Genomic DNA, 23,074 nt, shown 5'->3' with positions numbered 1-23,074 from the left:
GATTGGTATTTTCTACATCATCATCATTTTGTAATATTTTGTATTTTCCTCTTTTGAGGAGAACAGTTACTTACTGAGATGATAAGAGTATATATTTAACTCTCATAAAGAAAAGCACACACTAGTTTTTCTAGGTGTTGCCAAACATCAGTATGTTAAAAATTCTACTGTATTTTCTTTTTCTCTTTGAAATGTGTTTTTTTCCATTATATCTGTTGGTCAAGTAATAAAAGGAATTATATGTTCCATCAGGGTTAATGACTATAAGATGCATAGCATCCATTCTAGTTCTCCATCCTCATGTCAGTTTTTAATGTATGATTGGAATGAACAGATATGTTCTCCTCCATCTGCTCTGAGAACTGAGATAGCTGATGCATCAGATACCAACAGGCAGTGATAGCTATAATTAGAATACATATAAAAAATACTGTGCATTTGTTTAGATTCATAGGAAAGGAGTCAGGGTAATTGATTAAGGCCGGCGGAAACTGTGTCAAACAGCAGTCATATTGGGATTCATTTAGCTCTGTTTCTGCCTTGATGTCTAAAGTAAAGGACCATCTAAACTGTGGTTCTCCAAAGCTAAAGCTGGGGGCAAATTTCCATACAGGTATTAGAGTTTAGAATAAGATGAGCCAGATGTGAACAGAAGCCACTCCTCCTTCGTGAAGCTGTTTTTAATCAGCCGTTTCCCTGGAGTAGCACACAATCAATGAGCTCTAAATCCTGAGGCTACCTGCGCTCAGAGGAAGGCCTGGGAACATCATTACAAAACTTACAATTGAGCATATGTGAAAAAATTAGAGCAGAAATTAAAGGTAAGAGAGGTTAACTTCAGAAGTCTTACTTTGGTACTGCTCTTTTAGAGGGTTGTAAAGAGATAATTTCAAACGTTAAAAAAAAAGGAATATTAAACTCAACTAAATGCCAATACTACTGTATTAAAAGATCATAGTAAATAAGTCAAATGAAGAGTTATTATTCATTTATGTTAGCCAGAACTGTTTAAACATGTACATTATTTTGAGAAGATTCATGTGGATCAATTTCAGCATAAGTAAATAAATAGAACGTTTTTTTCATTAATAGCTCTACAGCTCGAGAGAATGGCTTCAGTAGTCCTGCATGATACTTCTGCGTGACTGCAAAGTCAGTTGACACACTGTGTCTTGAGCTAGTGTACACAAGGAAATTTAGTTCCACTTGATAAGACACATACTTAATTGGCTTTAAGAAAATAAACCAAGGTAAAGACTGATGTGTAAATGAAACAGAGAACTTGGCACTTGACTGTATGGAAGCCCGTGAGCCATGTGGCTTAATTGGGGCCAGTTGGGATCATTTAATGATTGCTGTCAGAAGATCAGATTTAATTCTCCTTATAAGAAGACCACAGTGGGATAGAGTTAAACAAATTGTCATCAGAGGTTTCAGATGAACAAAGCCTTAATTAGGTTGATTAGGATGCTGTAAAAGAGATGAAGAGCAATAGAAAAATTGATGAATCACTGGGTTTCATGTTGAGCCACATATAATAGTAATATTAAATGTCTACTTTGAGAGATTATGGCATTTTGAATATTATATATTAGCATGCAAGGTTTGTGTAAACTTTCTAAAATTTTCTAAACTTTCTAAATTCTGCAGTTTAATGACAGATGAAAATAAATGACATTCAATGGAAGTAGCAGATGATTATTCAAGCATATCCTCCTTAATGCATAACAGAAACATTTGCAGGAGAACAGTATTGTTTCTTTCCATTTCAAGGTCATCTTTAAATGTTAAATAAATTGGGAAAGTAAATAATAATAGGCAAATTATTTTAAGTGCATAGTTTTCAATCATTTAACATAATATTTGAATACAGAATAAAACAAAGCCTTTACTTAAAATGTCCTTTTAACCATTCATATCAACATCTTAATAATATTGTGGTTATTTACTGGTGATGATACTCAGGACTACTCAGGTGTCTTAAAATGTATTCTTACTATTTTATCTACATATTATGAAATACTGAAATGTGTTTTTTCCATTTGCTGCAATTTTGTAGGAAAATGTTCTCTGCACATAACACACACACACACACACACACACACACACACATACACAAATATATCAGTATGGCTGAAAATGATGTCCAATACATACAGGCTTTTGAGGGGGAAAATTGTAGAATATTTCCATTTTAATAATAAAATATGTTAAAGATTAAGAAAATAGTGAACATAAGATTTTTTCTGACAGGATCAGGAGATGCCTGGTAATTCAGATTTTTGTCATAATATGAAAATGGATAATAGCAACATCTCCCACTTCCAGCCTCGCTTGCTTTGAAGGCTGACAGTTTTGTTTCACTGATATTGGTGTTGTACATGCTTAACTTGCTTTGTTCAATAACAGCAACAAAAAAAATCCAGCTGCATGTGCTTATTGAGAGGCTACAGCTGGGGAACAGAATACATACAATCTGGGATGCTAAATAGTAGCTCTTGCTTTGTGACGAAGACAGTGCAGGATTTACCTTTGTGGTAAATCACATCACTAAGTGGCCTTTGAAAGAAAACGTGGTGCCTAACTGTTGTGAAAAATTCGGAAAAAATAAGACAAAACCCTGAATTAATAACATAATAGGATGTGGAAAGACTAAAAACTGGTGTGGTTGAATAGCAGGAGGCTCTTGACATATTTAGACCATTTGAAGTTTATTTTGGCGTGAGGAATGGAGAATGCTGTTTAAGCTGCAGTGTGAAAAAAAAATGGCCAAGACAAAATACACCGTGGATATAACCATGACAGGGGAGCTGTGCTTCCCTCGTCTTTATTAAATTGTTTACAGTACAATAAGGTTGTTTAAAGGTATGTGTCTCCTAACTTCTAGAACTGTGTAAATAAAATGATTTATTTCAGTGTTAATGGCAGGTTAGGCCCACTTATTAAATTAATTGCAGGGGTTTTCAAAGCGAGTTCCTTTTTAGCCTTATTATATTCCTGACATACATTTCATCTCCTTTTGTCCTTGGGGAAAGATATTAAAGTAGGACTAGAAACATTAATGTAGAGTTTTCAGCAGCCGTGGTCATTGGGAAAATTGATATATTTCCCTAGTTATTTCTACTTTTGCAGCCTGAAGCTCTTCCATGACTGATATTTAAGAGAAACTTCTTAATTTTTATAACACTGTAAAATTTTTCTTCATAGAATGATTATTGTTAAGGGATAAATGAAGCATTACCTGCTAGATGTTGCTCATCATTAGCTTTGTAAAGTGAGGTGTTCCTGGTGTATGTATAAGGACTACAACTCACTTGATAGCCTTACTGTCTGAGAGGACTGAAATGATGTTTCAAAGCTGAAGCAATCTTACAAGTAGTAGGCTGAGTTCCCAGTACTACTATGTACCCAGCACTTCACGTATAGTACCACACTTAATAATCATAACCATCCTGCAAGTGAAGAATTATGTTCCCACCTTTTTGTAGGGCAAGGAAACAGTGATTCCAAGGGATTAAATCATCAATCTGTAGCCATTCCACTTCTAAATACCAAGCTAGAGTTCAGATCCTGAGCTTCCTGACTTCAAAATCCATTCAGCTTCCACTTCTCAGTATAAATTATTCTTATTCCATATATGAGATGCTATATAAATATGACAAAGGATTAAGTGTCAGGGTATCAGTTATCAGTCTGCTTCTGTATCAAGAAAAATATGAAAATGTTCCTAGTAGTAATCATTAAAAATAGAGACTGAAGAAAATACTCACCTGAGAGATGAAAGTCTTAAAAAATTAAGTCATTAATCAACTAACAGTATGCTACTAATAGTATACCCCTACTGTATGCCTGGCACTGGGGTAGATACTGGGAATACACAAGTAAGACAAAACAGACCTGACCCACAGATGTTGAGGAAGACAGGCAGACATGCAATTTCAGTTGTGACAAGCACTACAAAGGACAACATGGTGCTGTGAGTACTCTTAGGGGAATTTGATGTGATCAGGAGAGCATGTAGTGCTTCCTGAGGAGGTGAGACAGGAAGGGAAGAAGTTACACAGGCGCAGAGGGGAAGGAGGAGTGTTCCTGGGCCGAGGGAATTGCATTGCAAAGGCCCCGAGGTAGGAAGGACCATGGCAGGAAAGACAGTCAACATTATTTATTATTTGTATGTGTGGTATTATGTTACTGAAACTTGAAGATGACTCAGATTTCATCATATTGTCACTAAATTGGAATAGGCAAAGAAAATAACTTTTGCATGATGGTGTTTATCCAGGAGGAAAGAATGGTTGCTCTTTCATTACCTTTCAGAGGCTGAGTCTTGGCTATTGTGTCTTTAAAATGAACTCAGCTTGTATTCATAGCTAGGGTAGCATAACACTTTACATGATACATGGTAAGTTTAGAGAAATAAGGAGTAACTTTCAGGACCAAGGAAATATCCTCCAACTCATATGACATCACATAGTCAAGGAACAATAGGAATGATTATTATTATATCTTTTAAAGTTCGGAATACCTCTTAAGGGAAAAAAAGTAAAAGTTCTACTTGTTCCTTTTATCGAAAATATAATTAGATATCTCATATGTCTTTCAAACATATAAAATGGAAAGTTAAAATGTCTAGAAGCGTCATAATGAGCGGCATTTTACACTTAAAGTAAATGATTTAAATGAATCATTTAATTGTTTGAATTAGTAATACCAGGCTTGCATCAACTGGGCTTGTGATCATTTTTGTCCCTTACTAAGTTTCCAGCTTGTATTTACTTAACAGTATAATTTTTTTGTGATATACTGTGCTTGGTTTTCAGCCTTGAGTTTTACAAAATGTTGTATGAAGATGCTAGTGTTAGTGAAAATGTGAGTCAATGAAAAAGTTATTTGCCAATATGAGTAAAAGAAAACCAGAATTCTTTCTTTGCAATTTGATATTGCATATTTTAATGTTTTATCATTATTCATGGGCTGTTTTTATTTAAGTGACTGCATTGTGCTTATTATAGCAAAATACATGCTTTGCAAAGATAAGTTTAGCAAGAGAGAATTAATTTCTTCCCACATCTTTTAATGTGGCATGGCAGTTTCACTCTAAGATCAAAACACATAACTGAAGGTTATGTTTAATTTCTAAATCAAAGTATTGTGGGAAGATGATTGAAATCTGAAGATGACTCAGATCCACTGGATACATGATTTTCTTCCTACAGAAACCTTATGGTAGACTGCCATTTTCATGTTAGAAAGAACCTAACAGTGATGTGATTGAAGTAAATAGTTTCGCTATATCCTGAAAGTTTATATTAGTTACTTTGGTTCTTAGTCTGAATTTTTCAAAAGAACTTTGAGAGCTTCAATAACGTAAGTACCTATTCCCCCCACCCAGTATATCTCTCTTTTTTAAGTATGGGACAAAGAAGTAATCACTGTATTTTACCAACATTGATTTTTTGGGGACAGTTTTTGTGATTCTGTTTTTCACCAAAAATATAATGTATCCATTTGGCTCATTGCCTGTATAAAATTCTTCATTTGCATCGAAGGGCAAATTAAAGATTATTTGGCCACATTAACTGTGTCAGATGATTTTTGTGAGTTGTGACAAATGGTAATTGTAATACATTGTAAAACATGGCTGCTTTAAGAAGTACAAATTAAAAAACAAACAAGTTCACTCTTGTTTGTTTTTTAATTTGTACTTCTTAAAGCAGCCATGCACAAATACTAACCTAGAGCTGAAATGGATTTTGCTCAGGTGTTTTAAAAATAGAAATTAAAAATGTTGTCCCCATGTCTGGATTTCTCTCATTGTCCCTTATCTGAACCTCTCAAAGGCCTCGCTGTGTGGGGTGTGTAGCACAGCACACTCAGACAGTTCTGCTCAGAGAAGGAAGTGAAGAGTTTTGGTTCCCATTTTGCACTTCTGGAACAGTTTAGGGAAGGAAGCACCTTTACACCTTTTATTGTTCGTGGTTGCTGACATCATATCCTTCCCTGACCAGTCTGTGCGTGTTTCCTGCCATTCTGTCAAGACTCTTCTGTGTTACAGGGAGGGATTTGTAGGCGGAGGGAGGGAAGGAGGGAAAAGGGGTACAAGAAAGAGGGAGGGAAGGAAGCGGGGGGAAGGGAGGGGGAGGTGTGTATCACTCAAGGAAACTTGTTTGTAAATGAGAGAGCCAGAGGGAGAAGGATCTTTAGCATCCGTCCACGAGAAATTCTTCTCTACTTGGGTCTCAAACCACTTTGCCTTCATCTGTCTGCTTACGCCAAACTCAAAAGTGAACAGAAGCCTACTATAATGAAGTTCCCCTTTTTAGTAAGCAGCCTGATTTTATTTTTCTTATATTTAGTTGGCAACAAGAAAAGCAATGCAGAAGACTGTAACTCTATATAGTGTAACTATGCTAGAGCATTTCTTTTTCTTTCTGTTTTTTTTTTTTTTTTTTTTTAATTACTGATTGTTTCTATGAAACTCTGTCATTTTCCAAGAATGCTTCTTTCATGTGGAAAGAAGTAGCGGCAAGCCTGCTGGAATTATTTTAAGCTTATGGTTGATTGTACATAATGAAAGTTTTCAGTATAACTTGAAATTCTACTACGTGTCGTTTAGCTACTATATTCTTCATATGCGTACAAAACAATTTTATAGGTTTCTAAAGTTATATAATCTCTTTTCAGCATCCCTGAGCTTCCTACGAATAATACTTGAAACCGTAATTTGTGCATAAAAATCAGGTTAGGGAAATAGTGTTATGCTAAGAAAACAACTCCTGAGCTATTGTTGACCTTCTTGTTTGAATTTTTACTGACAGCCTTGAAATGTGGTGACCCATAATCAAATGTTCGAAGTTATATGTTCTATGACACATTTTACTTCATGAAAACAGTCAAATCATCGCCATATATTATTATTCTGTATATATACTTAACGTCCAAGTTCGCATTGTAGAAAGGTTCAAAAGGCAACACTTCAAGAAATATTCATTTTTGCAGAAAACAAGAAGCTATTTTAATTTTATTGAAATTTAAACTTTCTTCTCTCTACCTTGCATATTTCAAAAAGGAAAACATACTCAATGACATTTTTATGAACTACTTTATGTATGTGTATATATATATATATACATATATGTATGTATATATACATATACATATATATACATATATGTATATGTATATATATGTATATATATTTGACATACATATACATTTTTTCTGGCAAAGTACTTCCCATCATGTTTTGAGAATTAACAAAACAAAAAAATCCTTCCTCTGCTCGTTTTAAAAAGTGTCTCCTGTTTCAAAGTTGTGAAATATGGGGTGGTGATAGGGAGGAACCCTGTCTTTCTGAGGAGACTTTTCTCCAGGGATGTTTCTCTACTTGTTTGGTTATTTGTATTTTGAAAGCAGGATCCGTAGACGTTCTGGTCTTGCCCGCCTTGTCACCACACACTAATCTGTTCACCCTGACCTTCCACCTTAAAGTGAATAAGCGCTTAGGCAGGCAGAGTCCTGTAAGCCGATAGTGCCACAGGCCTCAGCTAAATGAAAGAAAGGAAATTGTCCCATTTGCATTTGCTGTGGATTCATGGGTTGGCTTTTCTGTGATAGAGGAAGCCTGTTCGCTTCTTTGGGGTCTTGCACATGCATGGGAAATACCATTCTAACGTGCTGCTTGCTTCTAAGGTAAGACTAGGAAACACAGGAAAGTTGCCCAGTTGAGTGATATTTAAGACCATTTCTAAAAATAGATAGATGGACAGTGGCAACAGTGAATATATGACGCAATTGTGCATTGTGGATTTTTCATATTTTAATGTATTTTTAATGTATCTTATGATAGCCATTTTTTTAATGTGTATTTGTCAAATGTGTGTTATTTATATTAACACTTTTAAGACTTTTGTACTACTTTCAACATTTAAAATTACCGCTGGAGTAATAGTTTTTGATGAGCACTATTTGGTCATGCTGTTACTCGATATACTATATTCTCAGAGGCAGGAGTGAGCTGCACTTGAATAGAAAGGCATTGGGCAAAAGAGAATAGATGGGCTTAGTGTTTAAGCAGCGCTTAATCCACCAGAACTAATTATATCATAATAACTTCTGCAATTAGATAATCACAGAAAACTTAAATTAAAAAAAAATTACTCAAGGTGATAAAGAATTTAGAAATTAAATTAAAGAAATCAAAAGAGAGCTGATGATCAGACTAAGACTATAACAGCTTTCCTGTTCCAATAACTTTGAATTGGAGCCAAATAATCTATTTAAGAGCCAGGACACTGGCTTAGCGTTACATAATACATGTGGGAATTTATCAGGTTGGTTGTCAGACACCAACTAAAATAAACAGGGAAATTCTGAGCAATGTGTAAAATTGTTCCATTCTTTGACATGAGCCGGGATAGAATAATTGAAGCTGTTGCTTGCAAATGAAGAAGCCATTGTGGAATGCTTTCTTGTGAATTTCCACATTTCACGGCAATTCACTTTAATTACATTCAAATATTTTCCGATGTAATTTCAAACAAAGTAAAATATATACTTTTAATACTCTGGATTCTCTGGGTTTATCTTATATTATTGATGATTATGTCTTTAATTTAATTCGTGACCTAAAGATGTCCAGTATATGATAGCAAGCTTCTGTAGTTTTTGTATTTTAGTCCCCAAAGAGATATGATGTCTTTCTAAAATATTTCAATTTAGATGATGGATGGCTTATAAAAAGTATAATTATAAATAGAATAACACGCTAATTTTTGCACCATTTCTTTCTTTTCTATGAATGATTATCTTTTTGATTCTTGTGTTCAAGAGCTTTCAAAAGGAAAAGGAGCTCTCACTGCTGAGAGTTCCTTGTTATGTAAGATTAAATATCCCATATTCTCTTTACAGTGTTCTCATAGCAGCGACTTTTTAAAAATAAGATTAAAGGATTTAGATTTAAATTAGTTGACATTTACATATATCAAATAGCACTTTCATAATAGTCCATCCTATTTGCATAACGAGGGACATTATCACCTCTGCTGTCAAAACACGAGATTGTTTTCCCTTCAGCAATGAATTAGCTGCCCTACTTAGCATACACAGGTACATAAAGGTTCATTAACTCTCTGATTTAGGTAATTTTTCATAACAGAAGGGTGAAAATAGTCACTTAATTTCATTAAAAAATGTTAAGAAACTCTGCAAAAGATACATTTCAAGTGTTGGGCTTTAAAGCATAGTTTTCATCATTTAAGTGACTTGTTAAATTACTTAGGAGATTATTTTAATTATATAATAAAAACAAACCGTTACCACTTGATGTGTTCCTGCATGTGATATGCCCTGTACTTTTAATAAGTACTTATTTTCATTCATGTGAATGGCTTACTGCCATATAGTTTTATTTTTTAAAAATTAGAATATGATGGTTCTTAGGAAACTGGCTTGCTGTTAAAATGGTATTGAATTTTTCTTTTTTGTTCAGCAGGAACGAATGCAGAAATTTGGGAACTGAGCAGTGCAAGTGCTGAAGAAGGAGATTTGTTGGGAGGAAGCAGGAAAGAGAAAGAAAAGGAAGGAAAAAATACATAATTTCAGGGACGAGAGAGAGAAGAAAAACGGGGACTATGGGGAGAAAAAAGATTCAGATTACGAGGATTATGGATGAACGTAACAGACAGGTGAGTGGGGTAAACTTTTTTGTATCATTATTTGCATGGACTGTTTATTACATTTTCCCTACATATGTTAAGGGTGTTGACAATATTTTGAACTTACAAACATCCATTAAGAGAATTGTTAGCGAATTCAATATGACCAGTTTAAGTGCTAATAGTCTCTTATATGTAAAGAGAAAAAAATTATTTTTTAAAAAATAGTTTACACATTCATGATTATACACTTTTTACTTCAACCTGAATTTTAAGTGGGAGCTGTATTTGTAAATAGCTTAATAATTAAAAGTTAATAAGCATAAAACTGCTACACTGCACACAAAGATATTCTTACACTCATGGGCATGAAGCCTTTTGTAGTCATCCATTTAAAAGGTTTATAATATAAGCTAAATATCCTGAATAAAAATGGCTTCCGTTCTATTCACAGACTTTGAAATACATCCAAAATATTTAACATGTCCTGACAACAAGAAAGAAAACACCCACATAAAATATTAGTAACTTAAAACATATAGGCAAGAAGTATTAGTTCATACCATTTTCTTGAGACCCAAAATTTTATAAACATAGAGGCGATGATGTTATAATTTTTTTCTAGAACTCCAGTGATGATATCTGTATACCGGTAATCTATTCTAAGGATTTATATGCCCAGTTGCTCTCTTCAGCAGAGACTTGTACATCATGAATATCTGTGAATTGACTTTTTTTCTTCACCCTTGGCGAGAGTGGATTTAGCTAGGCATGTAAGGAGAGCTGAGTGGTTTGTATGCATTCTAATGTTAAATACCAAATAATGGTTCCTGCGAGATCCCAACCATTGCAAAAAGATAATGGAACCTGTAAAACAGGCATTCCTTAACCATGAGAGAGAGGAGTCTTTTGCTAATTGCCCATTTACACTAGGAAAAGCTAAGAGAACAACTTTAGAGATGCTCCACCAGAATGTAATTTTTTCCCCAAATAAGGATGCTGTCTCCTCTATTGCCCCTTTCTATTTTTCTTGACCTGCAAGTGAGACTAGATCTGATTCATGGTTTAACATTTTATGTTGCTGTGTGTGTAAATTATAATGTGTAGAAGTTGTTATTTATGCAGTCAAAGCCAGTATGCCATTAAGAGGTAAAGAAACTTTTTTAGATTTTCAAGTTTATAGTCCCTTAAATTGTTATATTTAAAGTACATATGACTTGAACTATTTTTGGCTGAAAATGAGCTAAAGGATGAATAATGCTAAGATTTATGATGGATTCTTTCAATTCTTTCGATGTTTTCCTACACATCATTTATTGCTATATGTCAAGCCAAAAAGCAATAATTCTGTCAATATAAAACCATAATATATTTTAATTGGTTCATAGATTGTAATTGAAATTAAAAGTGAAATATTGAATATCATATGCTATTGAATTGACTGTTTAGAGTCATTATTTGGACTAGAATCTGTTTGGGGCACAGTCAAAAATTATATGTATTAGCACCTATACTTCCTTATTAATATTGGGTAATTTTTCGGTTCATGAAATTAATTGTATCTTCCTTTTGCTTTCAAAGACATAAGGAAATTTTTGCAGGTGGAATTCATGAGCTTTCTTTATGCTTTATAAAGAAACATAAAGGATACAAGAATTTTAACACCATACTATTGAGCTAATAATCGAACATCTTTATTTAAATATAGTTACATGTTAATGTCTGCAATTGCTATTACTCTCACCCGTGTTAGAAGGCATAATAATTTTAGGAGAAGAAAAAATTTTTTAATTCAACTTAGTTTATCTTTTGTTTCTAATCCTAAAGATGAATTCCTTGGTTTTTTTCTATAAAATTTAAGATCTATATAGTCTTTTTTCTAGTCTTCAGATACAGTAGACTCTTTAATTCAACACTCTTAAAAGACATTAGTAAAAATGACAACTGCCATGTTTTAATGTATATTTCAGGGATTATTTTAGAGTGCCATTGACAATCTTCAACAGCCACCTTACTTATAAATGTTTGTCATGTGCCCCTCTCACCTACTGCAAGAGTAAGAGCCATTTGGGAGAGAGCTTAAAAGAGATAGGTCACTTCTAATAATCAACACCAGCAAATCTGCAATAGCATATCATACAAAATTCAGAGGAGGCACCCCTAACCTGGGCTTCCTTTAAACTCTGTGTTCGCATGTTTAAAAGAAAAATGTTAACTGCTTTGCCCTTTTTGAAGCTCCCCCCAACTGTAGACGCCTTAATGGAACCTCACACAATGGTCCACAGTCATCTTTTCTTAAAAGTAGTAAAAGCCTGCTCTGCCATTGCAGGTGTTTATTTGGCAATACAGAGAACAGGGTGTGTTTTTACAGAATAAGAAATACTAACTGAAAGTGTGAAATGAAATATTGCAGAGCTGATGTGATAAGTTGTATATCACTAAGAAATAAAACTGTTGGAAAACAGAGTGGCTAACTGTTTAAATTGAATTTTGCCCTTATTTTATCTTTCATAATGGAAGTAGGGAACAGCTAAAATTCAAAAACTCCAGTTGTATACATAAAGTAGTTTAGGAGAGGAAGAAAATTAACAGCTTTTTAAATTTTTTTATATTTTCCAGAGTTTCTAAGTTTATGAAAACTACTTATTTCTCAATTTCTAACCTAAACAAGAGGAATTTCTTAAGCTAGTATATAAAAATAAATAATATCCTGAGTTCTCAATTTGTCTTACAGAAATTTTCCGATAACAAAAGTAGCTACACATATCAAGAACTGCATATATGTTATTCTATTTAATCCTCGTTAATCCCATTTACAGCTGAATAATTCATCTATTTATTATATCAACAAATATTAGGTGGCAATGTGCCTAACATTAAATATTTAGTGATAAACAAGAAGAATCTCATCCAGCTTATCAACTGCTACAGAAGTCAGCAAACTTTTTCTGTAAAGCGCCAGACAGCAGACATTTTTGGCCTTGTGAGCCGTGCAGTCTCTATCTCAACTACTCGGCTCTGCCCATGGACAATGTGTAAATGAATGAATGTATCTGTGTTGAATAAAACTTAACTGACAAGAAGGGGGTGCGGGAGGGAGCAGGCTGGATCTGGCCTGTAGCCCATAGTTGGTGGACCCTTGGCCTAGTGGGATGAATCAGACATGAAATATGCAAATATGTAACAAAACTTTTGTTCATGTGTGCTATGAATGAAACTATCAAAGTGCTATGAAATAATAACAAGAGGTCCTTTATTTAATGGGAGGCCAGAGAAACACCTTTCTGAAGAAATGCTGAATGAGGAAAGCTAAAAGATGAGTCAGTTAGGTGACAGCATTCCGGAGAGAACAGTGTCTGCAAAGCTCCTTAAGAAAGGAAAGAGCTTGCTAAGGAGTTTAAGCTATGGAACTTGAGCCTGGTGTGTGTAACTTTAGAGAGAGAGAAAAGATTAGATGCTAGGCAGTGCCCAGATCATGCAAAGCTTAAGTTAGTTAATACTAGGAGGTGGCCAAGATTTGAGCCCAAGTCTTTCAGATTAAAAAACAAAAGAAACATGATTTTCTCGATTAAGTGATGCTGTGTCCTGTATAATATAATAGCTAAGAGCATAGTTTTATGTCATTGCTTTTCCCAATTACATTACAATGGCACCCAGTGTAATACAATGTTGAAGAACATGGTTGTAGAGACACATAAACCTTGTTCACCTCTCGGAATTTCATCCGTTCCCTCATCAGGAGAGTAAGGATTAAAAAATAGTACCCACCTCATGAGATCATTGACAATTAAATTAGGGGATAAACATAAAGCACCTAACATAAAATAAATGCTCAATAAATTTACTTATTAAGGTATTCCTATGAAGAATCGTGCTCTTTGAACCGTTAGCTATCATAGTTAATGTGATTTCCATCAAACGAACTCTTGTGCTGTGTAGTGCACTAAAGAATGGTAACTGAACCTTCATTTCAAGAGGGTTTTCTCTAAAAGGGGTGTCAGGGAGATAGAAGGAAAGTGGAGAAGAGTAGAGCAGGAGCACAAAAGAGCCTTTGGAAGCTAACAGGGAGTCAAAGAGTCACTTCAGAGCAAGAACCAGTTGATGGCAGAGGATGGCTGGTGGATAGGAAAAAAAATCATACAGAATATTTGCAGAACAGGGCTTGTGACCGGAATGTAGAGAAGTAGTTTCCTAAGTTCTATGCTTATGAACTTATTTGCAAATGTATGTTACTGACCAAATTATTTTGAACTACTGATCACCATTTTTATCGCTGATAACTTCTAGCTTGTTCTAACACTATAATTTCAGTCTCTCTGTATTTTTTGTTTTTACCCATTAGGTACCTTCATCAATTAGGCAACAATCTTACCCTCCTTCATATGGTACCAGTTTTTGCTATGTTCCTGTAACAACCAGATTTTTAAATGAGTTTTGTCCTTGCATGACTCTTTTTACAAACAGTATACCTAGAAATCTCTTATATCTGTTATATCAAGAAGAAAGATACATAAAAATTATCCTAAACCTGTTTACTTGCATGTATTTAAAATTTTCAGTTTTCCCACATTGAAAGGAGAGATTAACTCAAGTTTATTTGTGTGACTTGTTATAAAAAGACATTTAAATATTTAATAACTATAAGGGGAAAATATTTCCCAAATAATACAGTTAGGGCCTAATACAGTAATGTTAAGGGAAAAAGATTTTTAAATGACTTAAGTTCTTTCTTTCCATCAGATCTGGCACACTAATAGTTTTTTGCCAGCAAACAAAATTTCACGTAATTATCAGGGCAATAACTGGAGCACAAATTAAAGACAATTAGCAACATTCTTCTGTTAATAGAACAGCAGAATCCCCTTGTGACTAAAAAGAATTCAGAGTTCATAACTGTTAAATTTTTAAACTTTTTCTCTTGAGATGTATTGATTTCCTCAAATGACTCTCTTTTTAAAAAGAATCAAATTTTACTCCTCACTTTTTCGTGTTTTTTACTATTTTAGGTTCTTCTTGGAATTTTAGCCAAAATATCAATGGAATTTTTAAACATTACTTCAAGGTGGTATCAGGATATCAGTAAATAAAAAGGCCAATTACAGTTCTACACTTGAGAGTTACAACCTACTAACCAAATACAAAATCTTTTGAAATTGAGATAGATTCACTTTTTAAATGTGAGGAACTGGATACTTTAGAAATATAAATAAATTGCTTCAAGAAAATAACTTTGTGATGAATTCTGAACCATGAGTTAAAAGAACAGGGTAATCCAGTCCCACTGTTTTCTTTTGTCATCTCCACTAACAGAATTTCCAGACTCGTCACATGCTTGTATGCATATCAAGCAAGTACATATTATTTGAGAGGAAATTATACTTTAAATACTAGAGAAGAGTTATCCATGTCAGTCAATGTATATCTGGAACTTTGTTTCAAATCAAGTGAATGATAGTTCAGTCAGTGAAAAAGTGTTGATTTTTCTTTCTTTAAATCCAAAATAAACCTGTGAATAGCTCCTAATGAAGATTTTTGGGCCTTTTTTTCCTCAGTATCATTTCTTAACAGCTGACTGCCTCCCCTCAACTTGTATTAAAATTTTTATTGAACTCATATAAATAAAATTAACATGTATTATCGTAATGCGTTAGGACAGAGTAGTACATCTCAGAATTGAGTTATAGGGTATATGGATACATCTTGTGGTTGCCTACTTAACGCTCCCCATGCATATAAGTTAAACCATTCTTTCATTAATCTTTTTTTAAATTATTAGTTGCAGGTATATGAAACAACGTAGTTCATTAATCTTGAAATCACTAAAGGGGAAAGTTTTTGTTCAGAGAGTTGGAATTACTGGTGATTGCAGAGACCGAAAAAGAAAACCAGAAAGGAAAAATGAGAAAAGTGTACTTTTGTGAATTTCCAAATCAAAGAAAGCAGTAGCCAGAGTGCTCAGATGTATGTTTAACAGCTGTGACATCAGGCCATTCATTCATTTCTATTCTATTCCTAGCAATTTAAAAACAATTCACAAATGAGGTCCCCACCATATAGCTGAATCATAGTGAGGTGCACCACACACTTATTATATACGTCCTATAGGTATTGGGCAGTTGATGTTTATGCCAGCTGGATCTATTCCTTTACTGCCAGAAAGGTACTGTCCCAAATTCTGTCAAACTCACTGTTTTCCTTTGTAGAAAATCCAAGGGAGGCCAAACTTTTCACATGGATAAGGATAGCTGTCTCCTTTAGAATTCTATCTCTGTATTTAAGAAATAAGCTCGCCTTGCACTTGAGGACTTCAAGACTTTTTGTTTCAGTCCGATTTGTGTATCTCATATAATTTCTATTTAAATCTAGAATTTAGAAGAATTCCAGTGTTTGTGTTTATTGTATCTCAATCATTTTGTGTACAGTGTTGACTTTGAATGGCATCTTCCACTTCTGTAAATGCGTGCACATACCTTTTTTGCTAAAGTCACCTTTTGATTTTCAAATGCTAAACTCTGATATTGTATTCCTGAGAAAACAACACTAAAAATATTAACATTATAAATAGACCGTATAAACCAAAAGGTTTCTTCTAAACTGTAGATTAAAGAACACGTTGCTAATTGTTTCAAAAGCCATGTCCTTTGCAGTCTAGACTTACTTTAACATTGTAATTTATTCGTTAAAAATGAGCTCTTTCAAAAATATTTATGTGAAAGTATTTTGAAAGTTTACATCCCAACATACTCTTATTGAAAGCAGTTTGGAAGACTCTGCCCCCCAGAATAATGGCTTTGGTTTAAAAAAAATTACATAATTAAATTGATCTAAGTGAAATTCCACAATATGGAATGTGTATTTGTATTTCTTTGAAATATGTTGGACCACTAATAGGAATAAGAGAACTACTCTAAATGTTTGGAAATTTGACTTTAAATTTTAAGTTGGAACAGTTTAGTTTAAGAAATCACTCACATTTAAATAACATTTCAACAAATGTAACTGTTTGGAAACTACAAGGGAGACAGCCTCCTGCCTTCTGTCTTGCAAGGATTGATTTGGAAGGCCCTGAGGGAGAAAATATTGGAGTTAGGAGGTAAACCTGAAGCCATTGTGGGAAGGAAGAAGTTACACTCTTCCTGTTATGACAGGAAATGTAGACAAATGTGCTTCCTGAGCATTTGCTCAGCAGGGAATGAAGTAGTCTTTGACCTTTACCTTAGGTACATTTTGGCTTTGTTAAACGAGTAAACATGTTTTTGCCCCCAAAATATTAATCTGGTTTGTTTGATTCTTCTCTGATTTAAATTACATATTTTATGTGTAGGAGATATAGAGAAAAAGAGGTACTTAATTTATGACTCCACCTACAGATTGGATTTAGAATGTAAAACAGTACTTTAACAAACCAAGCTGACCTGAACAGCACATATAAAAAACTTGAAAGATAATTGTATTACAATTACAGTCTTCTCTCTTTAAAATCCAAAACATCCTTAGGCTTAAAAATGGACCACAATAAAATCGTCTAAATCCTGATAAGTTTAATAATTATAGATCATTCGTCTTTCTTTTCCTCTCATGTAGACCAATATATGAAAAATCAACTATCACAAGTTTTAAAGCCCAAAGTCTGTGAGTCTGGTAATAAACACTCAAGATTTTTTTAATATGTGTTCAATTATTTCATTGTAATGTAACCTATTGTTTATTACTTTTTTCTCAAAATAGTGTGCAGTGCCCAAGATTTACAGTTTTATTTTGGGACTTGGGGTGTTGACTTAGGGTGAGGGGTTGGTGGCTTTCTAAATTCCACACTCTTAGCCCCCTGATTTCATCCTTTTATTGTGTTCAGAATTTTAGGAACTACTGCTTGCAAACCCCTTTGGAAATCCTACTTCATGGCAGCGAGACCAGGCTCGATTTGCTAGAGGCTAACGAGGACAATAGTCCTCTTTGCAGCAGAACACACTGCTGTCTCATCCTCGCAAGTTATGCTGGAGGGTTACAAGCACATGGTAGCAGTCTGCTTAAAAGAGTCCCTCACTGCTCTTTAAAGAGCCTTTCATTTACGATGGCAGGCCCCGTCATTGTATAAAGGAGTGCTTGTCTGGGACACAAGTCTGCAGTGGCATGACTTCCTCCCACCGAGAGTAATCATCAAGCCTAAAGCTCGCGAGCCTTTCTAATGACAGACTGAATTAAACAAAATAAAATTGAAGAGGAATACTGTAGAACAGTTGTACCATTACTGACTGTCAGGAACAAGCCAGAGGAAGAAAAAGAGCATTTAAGAGGGCATTTCCCTTTTTTTCAATTAGAGATTGTCGTTGCAGACTCTTGACTCCATCCCTAACCCTTTAAACACATAGGAAGACCTACTGGCTCTGGATTAGAGAGTGCATTGTATCTATGAACTGTCCATCCTGTCACTCATTAGTCACTCCACTTCCTTAACTGGGAGGAAACAAATTATCAAGGCTGGGGATGAGGAGGAGTGGATCTAAAATATTTTCATAGGATGAGGGTTATAGTAATCATGACTCTATTTAGACCGAAAAAAAGATGAAACCTCAGAACTTTGAAAATAGAATTACCTGGGTATATCAGTCGTCCCAAATAGATTCTAAAACAAGGAAGCTATTACTTCATGAGCTAAAGAAATGAGTAAAAAGTTCTCCACTCATTGAGCAAGTCTCATTGAGCAGTTGAATTAAGAATTAAGAATCTGAAGTACTCTGATTGATGGAAAGAGTATTGGGGACCCACAGATAAAATTATTGTTGCTTCCTTTAGTAACACACCTGAGGTAGTTTAGAGTTAGGCCTCAATTATTCTCATACATGTGAGTAGCTGCTGTTTCCAAAGGTCTTTTTGCTCTCATTTATTCAGAATCCTTTTCTGTAAGGAGCAAGGACTCCCATCATTAATATGGCAGAAAAGTTCTCCTGAGGTGACTCTATGGAGCTGGGATTAGGATGGTGAACGGAGGAGGCATGCATGTGGCGTGGAGACTCATTATTAAATGTCCTTTCCATTATACAGTAGTCAAACTAATTTCCCTACCCTGTAGGAAGTGATACAGGACTTGTCCTCTGTTTTTAGAACTTGTTATTTATATTGCCTGCGTGTAGATCAGAGACCTACCTTTTCTATTCTGGCTGTAAACAGACCTGTATTTGCTACCAACCAAAATGCTTCTCATTTTGTGAAATTTAAATAAACATCCACAAATATAGAACTAGTGTGTGCCCACTAGTGCATGCATGTGGTTCTCCCCCACTTTAGAGGGAATAGCTGAGGATCTGAGGGCAGAGTTGACTGCAGCATCCACACAAAAGGAGCTTTGGTTTATTGTCCGAACGTAGAAACCAGCTTTCTCTCAATTTTAATATTACTAGTACTATTTTTTTCACTTTCACCTAGAAAGCTATCCTTACATTAATTAATGTGTTCTGTACTACTCTGCTTGTACTCATCAGAATTGCTGACAGTTTTTAATGGTCCTGTACACTGCTCAGTGAACGGTTGACCAGGTCCACGCTGTGCTGAATTTCAGCCTTGAAATGCATCTAAAAGAGGGCAGGAACACTAAGGGAAGGGAAGATAAATTTTGTGTGCAGAGGGTTTTCTCTTTCTAGTTCAACCAGGGACTAGTTTTGTGACCTTGGATAAGGCAATTCATGTCCTTGTTTATAGTATCCTCTGAGAAATGGGCGTGACTAACTGTGTCTGATAGTAACATCAAAGAGATAACTGTCAAATGTGGTGAGATAACTTATAAAGTCTTCAAACTTCTTAGAAAAAAGTTCACCAAACACAGTCAACACTCTTATCTAAAAACAATTATAAGAAATATGATACGCTCCAATTTCACCAACAAACCCACACACATAATTTGACTCAGTCCAGTTTTTCTCCTATTCAATTTTATCAAACGTGTGTTTGTACTGTAAGCTAACATGACAAAAAAGGAAAAATAACTTCGTAAAACTGTGAAATTTTCCTCCCTCGGTGGCAAACTTCCTATTAACATAGTTTGAGTGTGCATAGAATTTTATTTTTATCCATTCATTTGGGGTTGCAAAAAAATGCATAATTCCTCCATCCATCTATCCATTCGTTCATTCAATAACTACCAAGCCAAATATTGTTCTAGGACTTCAGATTACGAGATCAGACAGGTGATACTCTGGGCTTTCAGGGAAAGTTCAACGTCTACTTGAGAGAAACACTAATGTAGATATAATAAAGGGAAAGTTCAACGTCTACTTGAGAGAAACACTAATGTAGATATAATAATGGTAACACAAGTTGGCAGGTCCTAGGAGAGCAGTCTTTTACAGTATGTAACAAAAAGTGACTGAGCCTGACACATCAAGGAAAAATACTACCTACCTTGTATAGTGTTTCACTGTCAACAAGTCACTTACACTTGTATTATGTCCCTTAGTTTAAGTCTCATAATAATTCTATAAGATGCCTATTATAACCTCTATTTTACAGGTGAGGAAACTGGAGTGCAGGTAAGTTAAACAATTTGCCCAAGGGCACACGCTCATAAATGTCAGAGCTCAGACTTGATTTTCAATTCCCATGTTTTTTCTTCTATACTACACTGCCCAGTAATGATGCATATATATTGCTTTTTTAAGAATAGTTTAGTAATGTGAATTTACTATTTGATCAATCTGGACAGTTTTTTTCTGTGCATTTTCACCACTGCGTATAATTTATATTGTCTACTCAAGTTCTTTAGTCTTTTGTGTCTCTTCTAACTACAAAAAAAAAAAAAAAAATGACCATCTTTATTTCTTGGAATATGGAAATTAGAGGTGATTATATTGATGAGGCTGAATAACCAAAATATACAGCACTTTACAGAATGAAATTACAGAAAGAGATTCTTATTTTGAACCATATAACCACATCAGTCTAATCTTCCCCTTGATGCAAAAATCTATGCTGCTTAGGCATAGAATCTGAACATCTGAAATTTGTTGTAAATATTTTAAAGGTCTCTAATCCAACTTCCTGCTTAATTCAGGAACATCTCTATACATTTTTTGATATACAGCTTTACTTGAACATGATCAAGAATGAATTGCTTCTTACTTCACGAGACTTGGTCCACTCATGGGTAGTTCTCATCACTAGGTTTTTCCTTATTTTGAACCTCTTCATGACTTGCAACACTACTTTCTAATTCTGCTCCATAGAACAAAACAGAATAACTCATCTGCCTCTTCAAATGGCCATAGGACTTCAAATCTTGGAAAGTGTTTGGCATTTCACTTTAAACTTCATTTTTCTGGGTGAAACATTCCAGATTTCCTTAATGATTTCTCATGCTAAATGGTTCTCAGATCCTACATCAACCTGTTTGCCATCTTATAGCCTCTCTGTCAGTGTCTTCTTAAAATGTAATTCTCAGAACTGAATACAGTACCAAAGATTAGTTAATACTAACAAAAAGAAAATCATTAGGATATTTAATTCCCACATTGGAACACTATAACTTTAGATCCTTTTCCTAAAAGCACCTATTACATTGATTTTCCTTCAACCTGAGTTATGTGATTGTTTGGTGTTTTTTTTAATGGAAACGAAGACTGAAATTATCTCTGTTTCATCTTGTTGTTTGTGACCCAGCTTTCTGGTCTGTAGAGGGAGCTATGAATAGAGCTCTACCATATATTGGGCTGTCCCCCAGATTTATGTTACGTGCAGATCTGATAAGCATGCCATCCACATCTTCATCTTAACCAATGATAAAAATGCTGCCTGAGATAGGAAAGTTACTGAATTCTATGGAACTCTACTGGAGACTGTTCCCTTAACCTTGACATGCTCAATTAATTTACACGTAAAATTACTGCCAGCTAGTCTCACATCTGTAATATTGTGATGAGAATTTCATCAAATACTTTGCCAAATACATGTTCCTTGAAAACCTGAACTCATTAGAAAGTTCAGTAATTTTTTACTTAATGAATGCAGTCATCCTGAACTCTTAGATCCTGTCCCCCTTTATCTCTGTACCCTGTGATTATAAAATTAAATTTTTATCTTCATACTTCTCCATCCTTCATGATGAGTCATCTGGGCAAGAAATAAAGGCTTTTCTCTGAATATTTTGAAATACTTTTTCTTGAAGTATAGAGCATGTGTATATAGATAATATTTCTCTGCACACATTCTCTGTTACAAATTCCAAGATGGTATAATTCTTTTCTCTCAAGATTCCTGTCACTAACATGTCAAACTTTTTAGTAAAACATAATATACCCCAAAATCTCTTATTTTAGAGATTGTCATAAAGGCAAGTAAAAAAAAAAGGTATCTACTTTTAGCAGAAAATTATATTGAGACATTTAGACTTTAAAATAGAGTATATTTCCATTCCATAATCCACTCCTTCAGCAAATGTTCATTGAGTGTCCACTGGTCAAAGTCAGTGTGAGGCCAGGGGTGGAGTCTTCAGGGAACTCAAAAACAAGCAGAAGCAGACTCATAAACAACCAACTCTATAATATTAGAATATTAGAATATCAGAAGCAGACTCATAAACAACCAACTCTATAATATTAATCAAGGTTTGTAAAAAGTTCTCTAGGACAACAATGCAATGAGGGAGGAATGAGTTTTAGCTGTGACAATGAAAACTGCGTAGAAGAATCTGGCATTTAAACTAAGCCTTGCATGATGGGAACTTGCCAGTGGCCAGGTGGAAAGAGGAAGGACATAAAACTTCAGTCAGCTTTCACTGAGTACAAGATAAGAAATAACCAGTATGATAGGTTTCATTTCATATTCATCTTGATTGGGTTAACATCTACTGTGATTTCTCTTGCTCAGTCTAGAAAAAAAGGTCAGAAAACAAACACTGAAATCACCCAACTCTAAAAAGTACAATTTGAGATCATTTACACATGACTGAAAATATAACACTATTAGCCAAGTAATGCATTTTGTTTTAAGTAAAGAAAATTCCTTTTAAACATTATGGAATCAAATGACTATTTTTTTCTCCAGCCCTGAGAAAGAGACATGAACAAGGGCGCTATATATACATAGTAGAAGCCCTAGCACCTAGCACAAATGTCTGACATAGAGAATGCTCAATAAATATTGCTTAGCATAAGGTGTGACATGTAGAAAATGCTCCATAAGAATTGCTTGAATTATTTTATCTTTCTGTGAATGGCTTTTCTTAATTTCTTTATAGCTGAATTACATGGAGCTGTATTTAATGAATGTGCCTTTTCTCAATTTCAAATTCTAAGTTCAATTCCTGATGCATATCTAGTACGTTTTAGAGTTCATGTCAGTATGAGATGTATGATGATTTAAACTTGAGGTTGCTGTAAAACTTAATATTGAAATATCTTAATACAACATCATCATTACATTTAGGGTTG

At 34.5% G+C, this 23,074-nt stretch overlaps 1 protein-coding gene across 25 annotated transcripts in view; it reads left to right on the top strand.

The window, feature by feature from the left end:
- Positions 1–23,074, top strand: part of MEF2C (myocyte enhancer factor 2C) — a 168,028-nt gene that overhangs the window by 62,628 nt on the left and 82,326 nt on the right. For 17 of the 25 annotated variants that reach the window (XM_019734231.3, XM_074328748.2, XM_074328752.2 and 14 more), the window contains one exon: positions 9,491–9,686. In XM_019734231.3, coding sequence (XP_019589790.1) covers positions 9,633–9,686 — 54 coding nt within the window. In that variant the 5' untranslated portion in view covers positions 9,491–9,632. Of the gene's footprint in view, positions 1–6,306; positions 6,323–9,490; positions 9,687–23,074 lie in introns of those variants that run through there. The other 8 variants (XM_074328754.2, XM_019734221.3, XM_074328750.2 and 5 more) reach the window with 2 other exon arrangements.

This window comes from Rhinolophus sinicus, chromosome 3 (assembly GCF_057876585.1).
Source record: "Rhinolophus sinicus isolate RSI-liver-muscle chromosome 3, RSI-T2T, whole genome shotgun sequence".
Taxonomy (NCBI): domain Eukaryota; kingdom Metazoa; phylum Chordata; class Mammalia; order Chiroptera; family Rhinolophidae; genus Rhinolophus; species Rhinolophus sinicus.
This window is presented reverse-complemented; position numbering and strand designations above follow the sequence as displayed.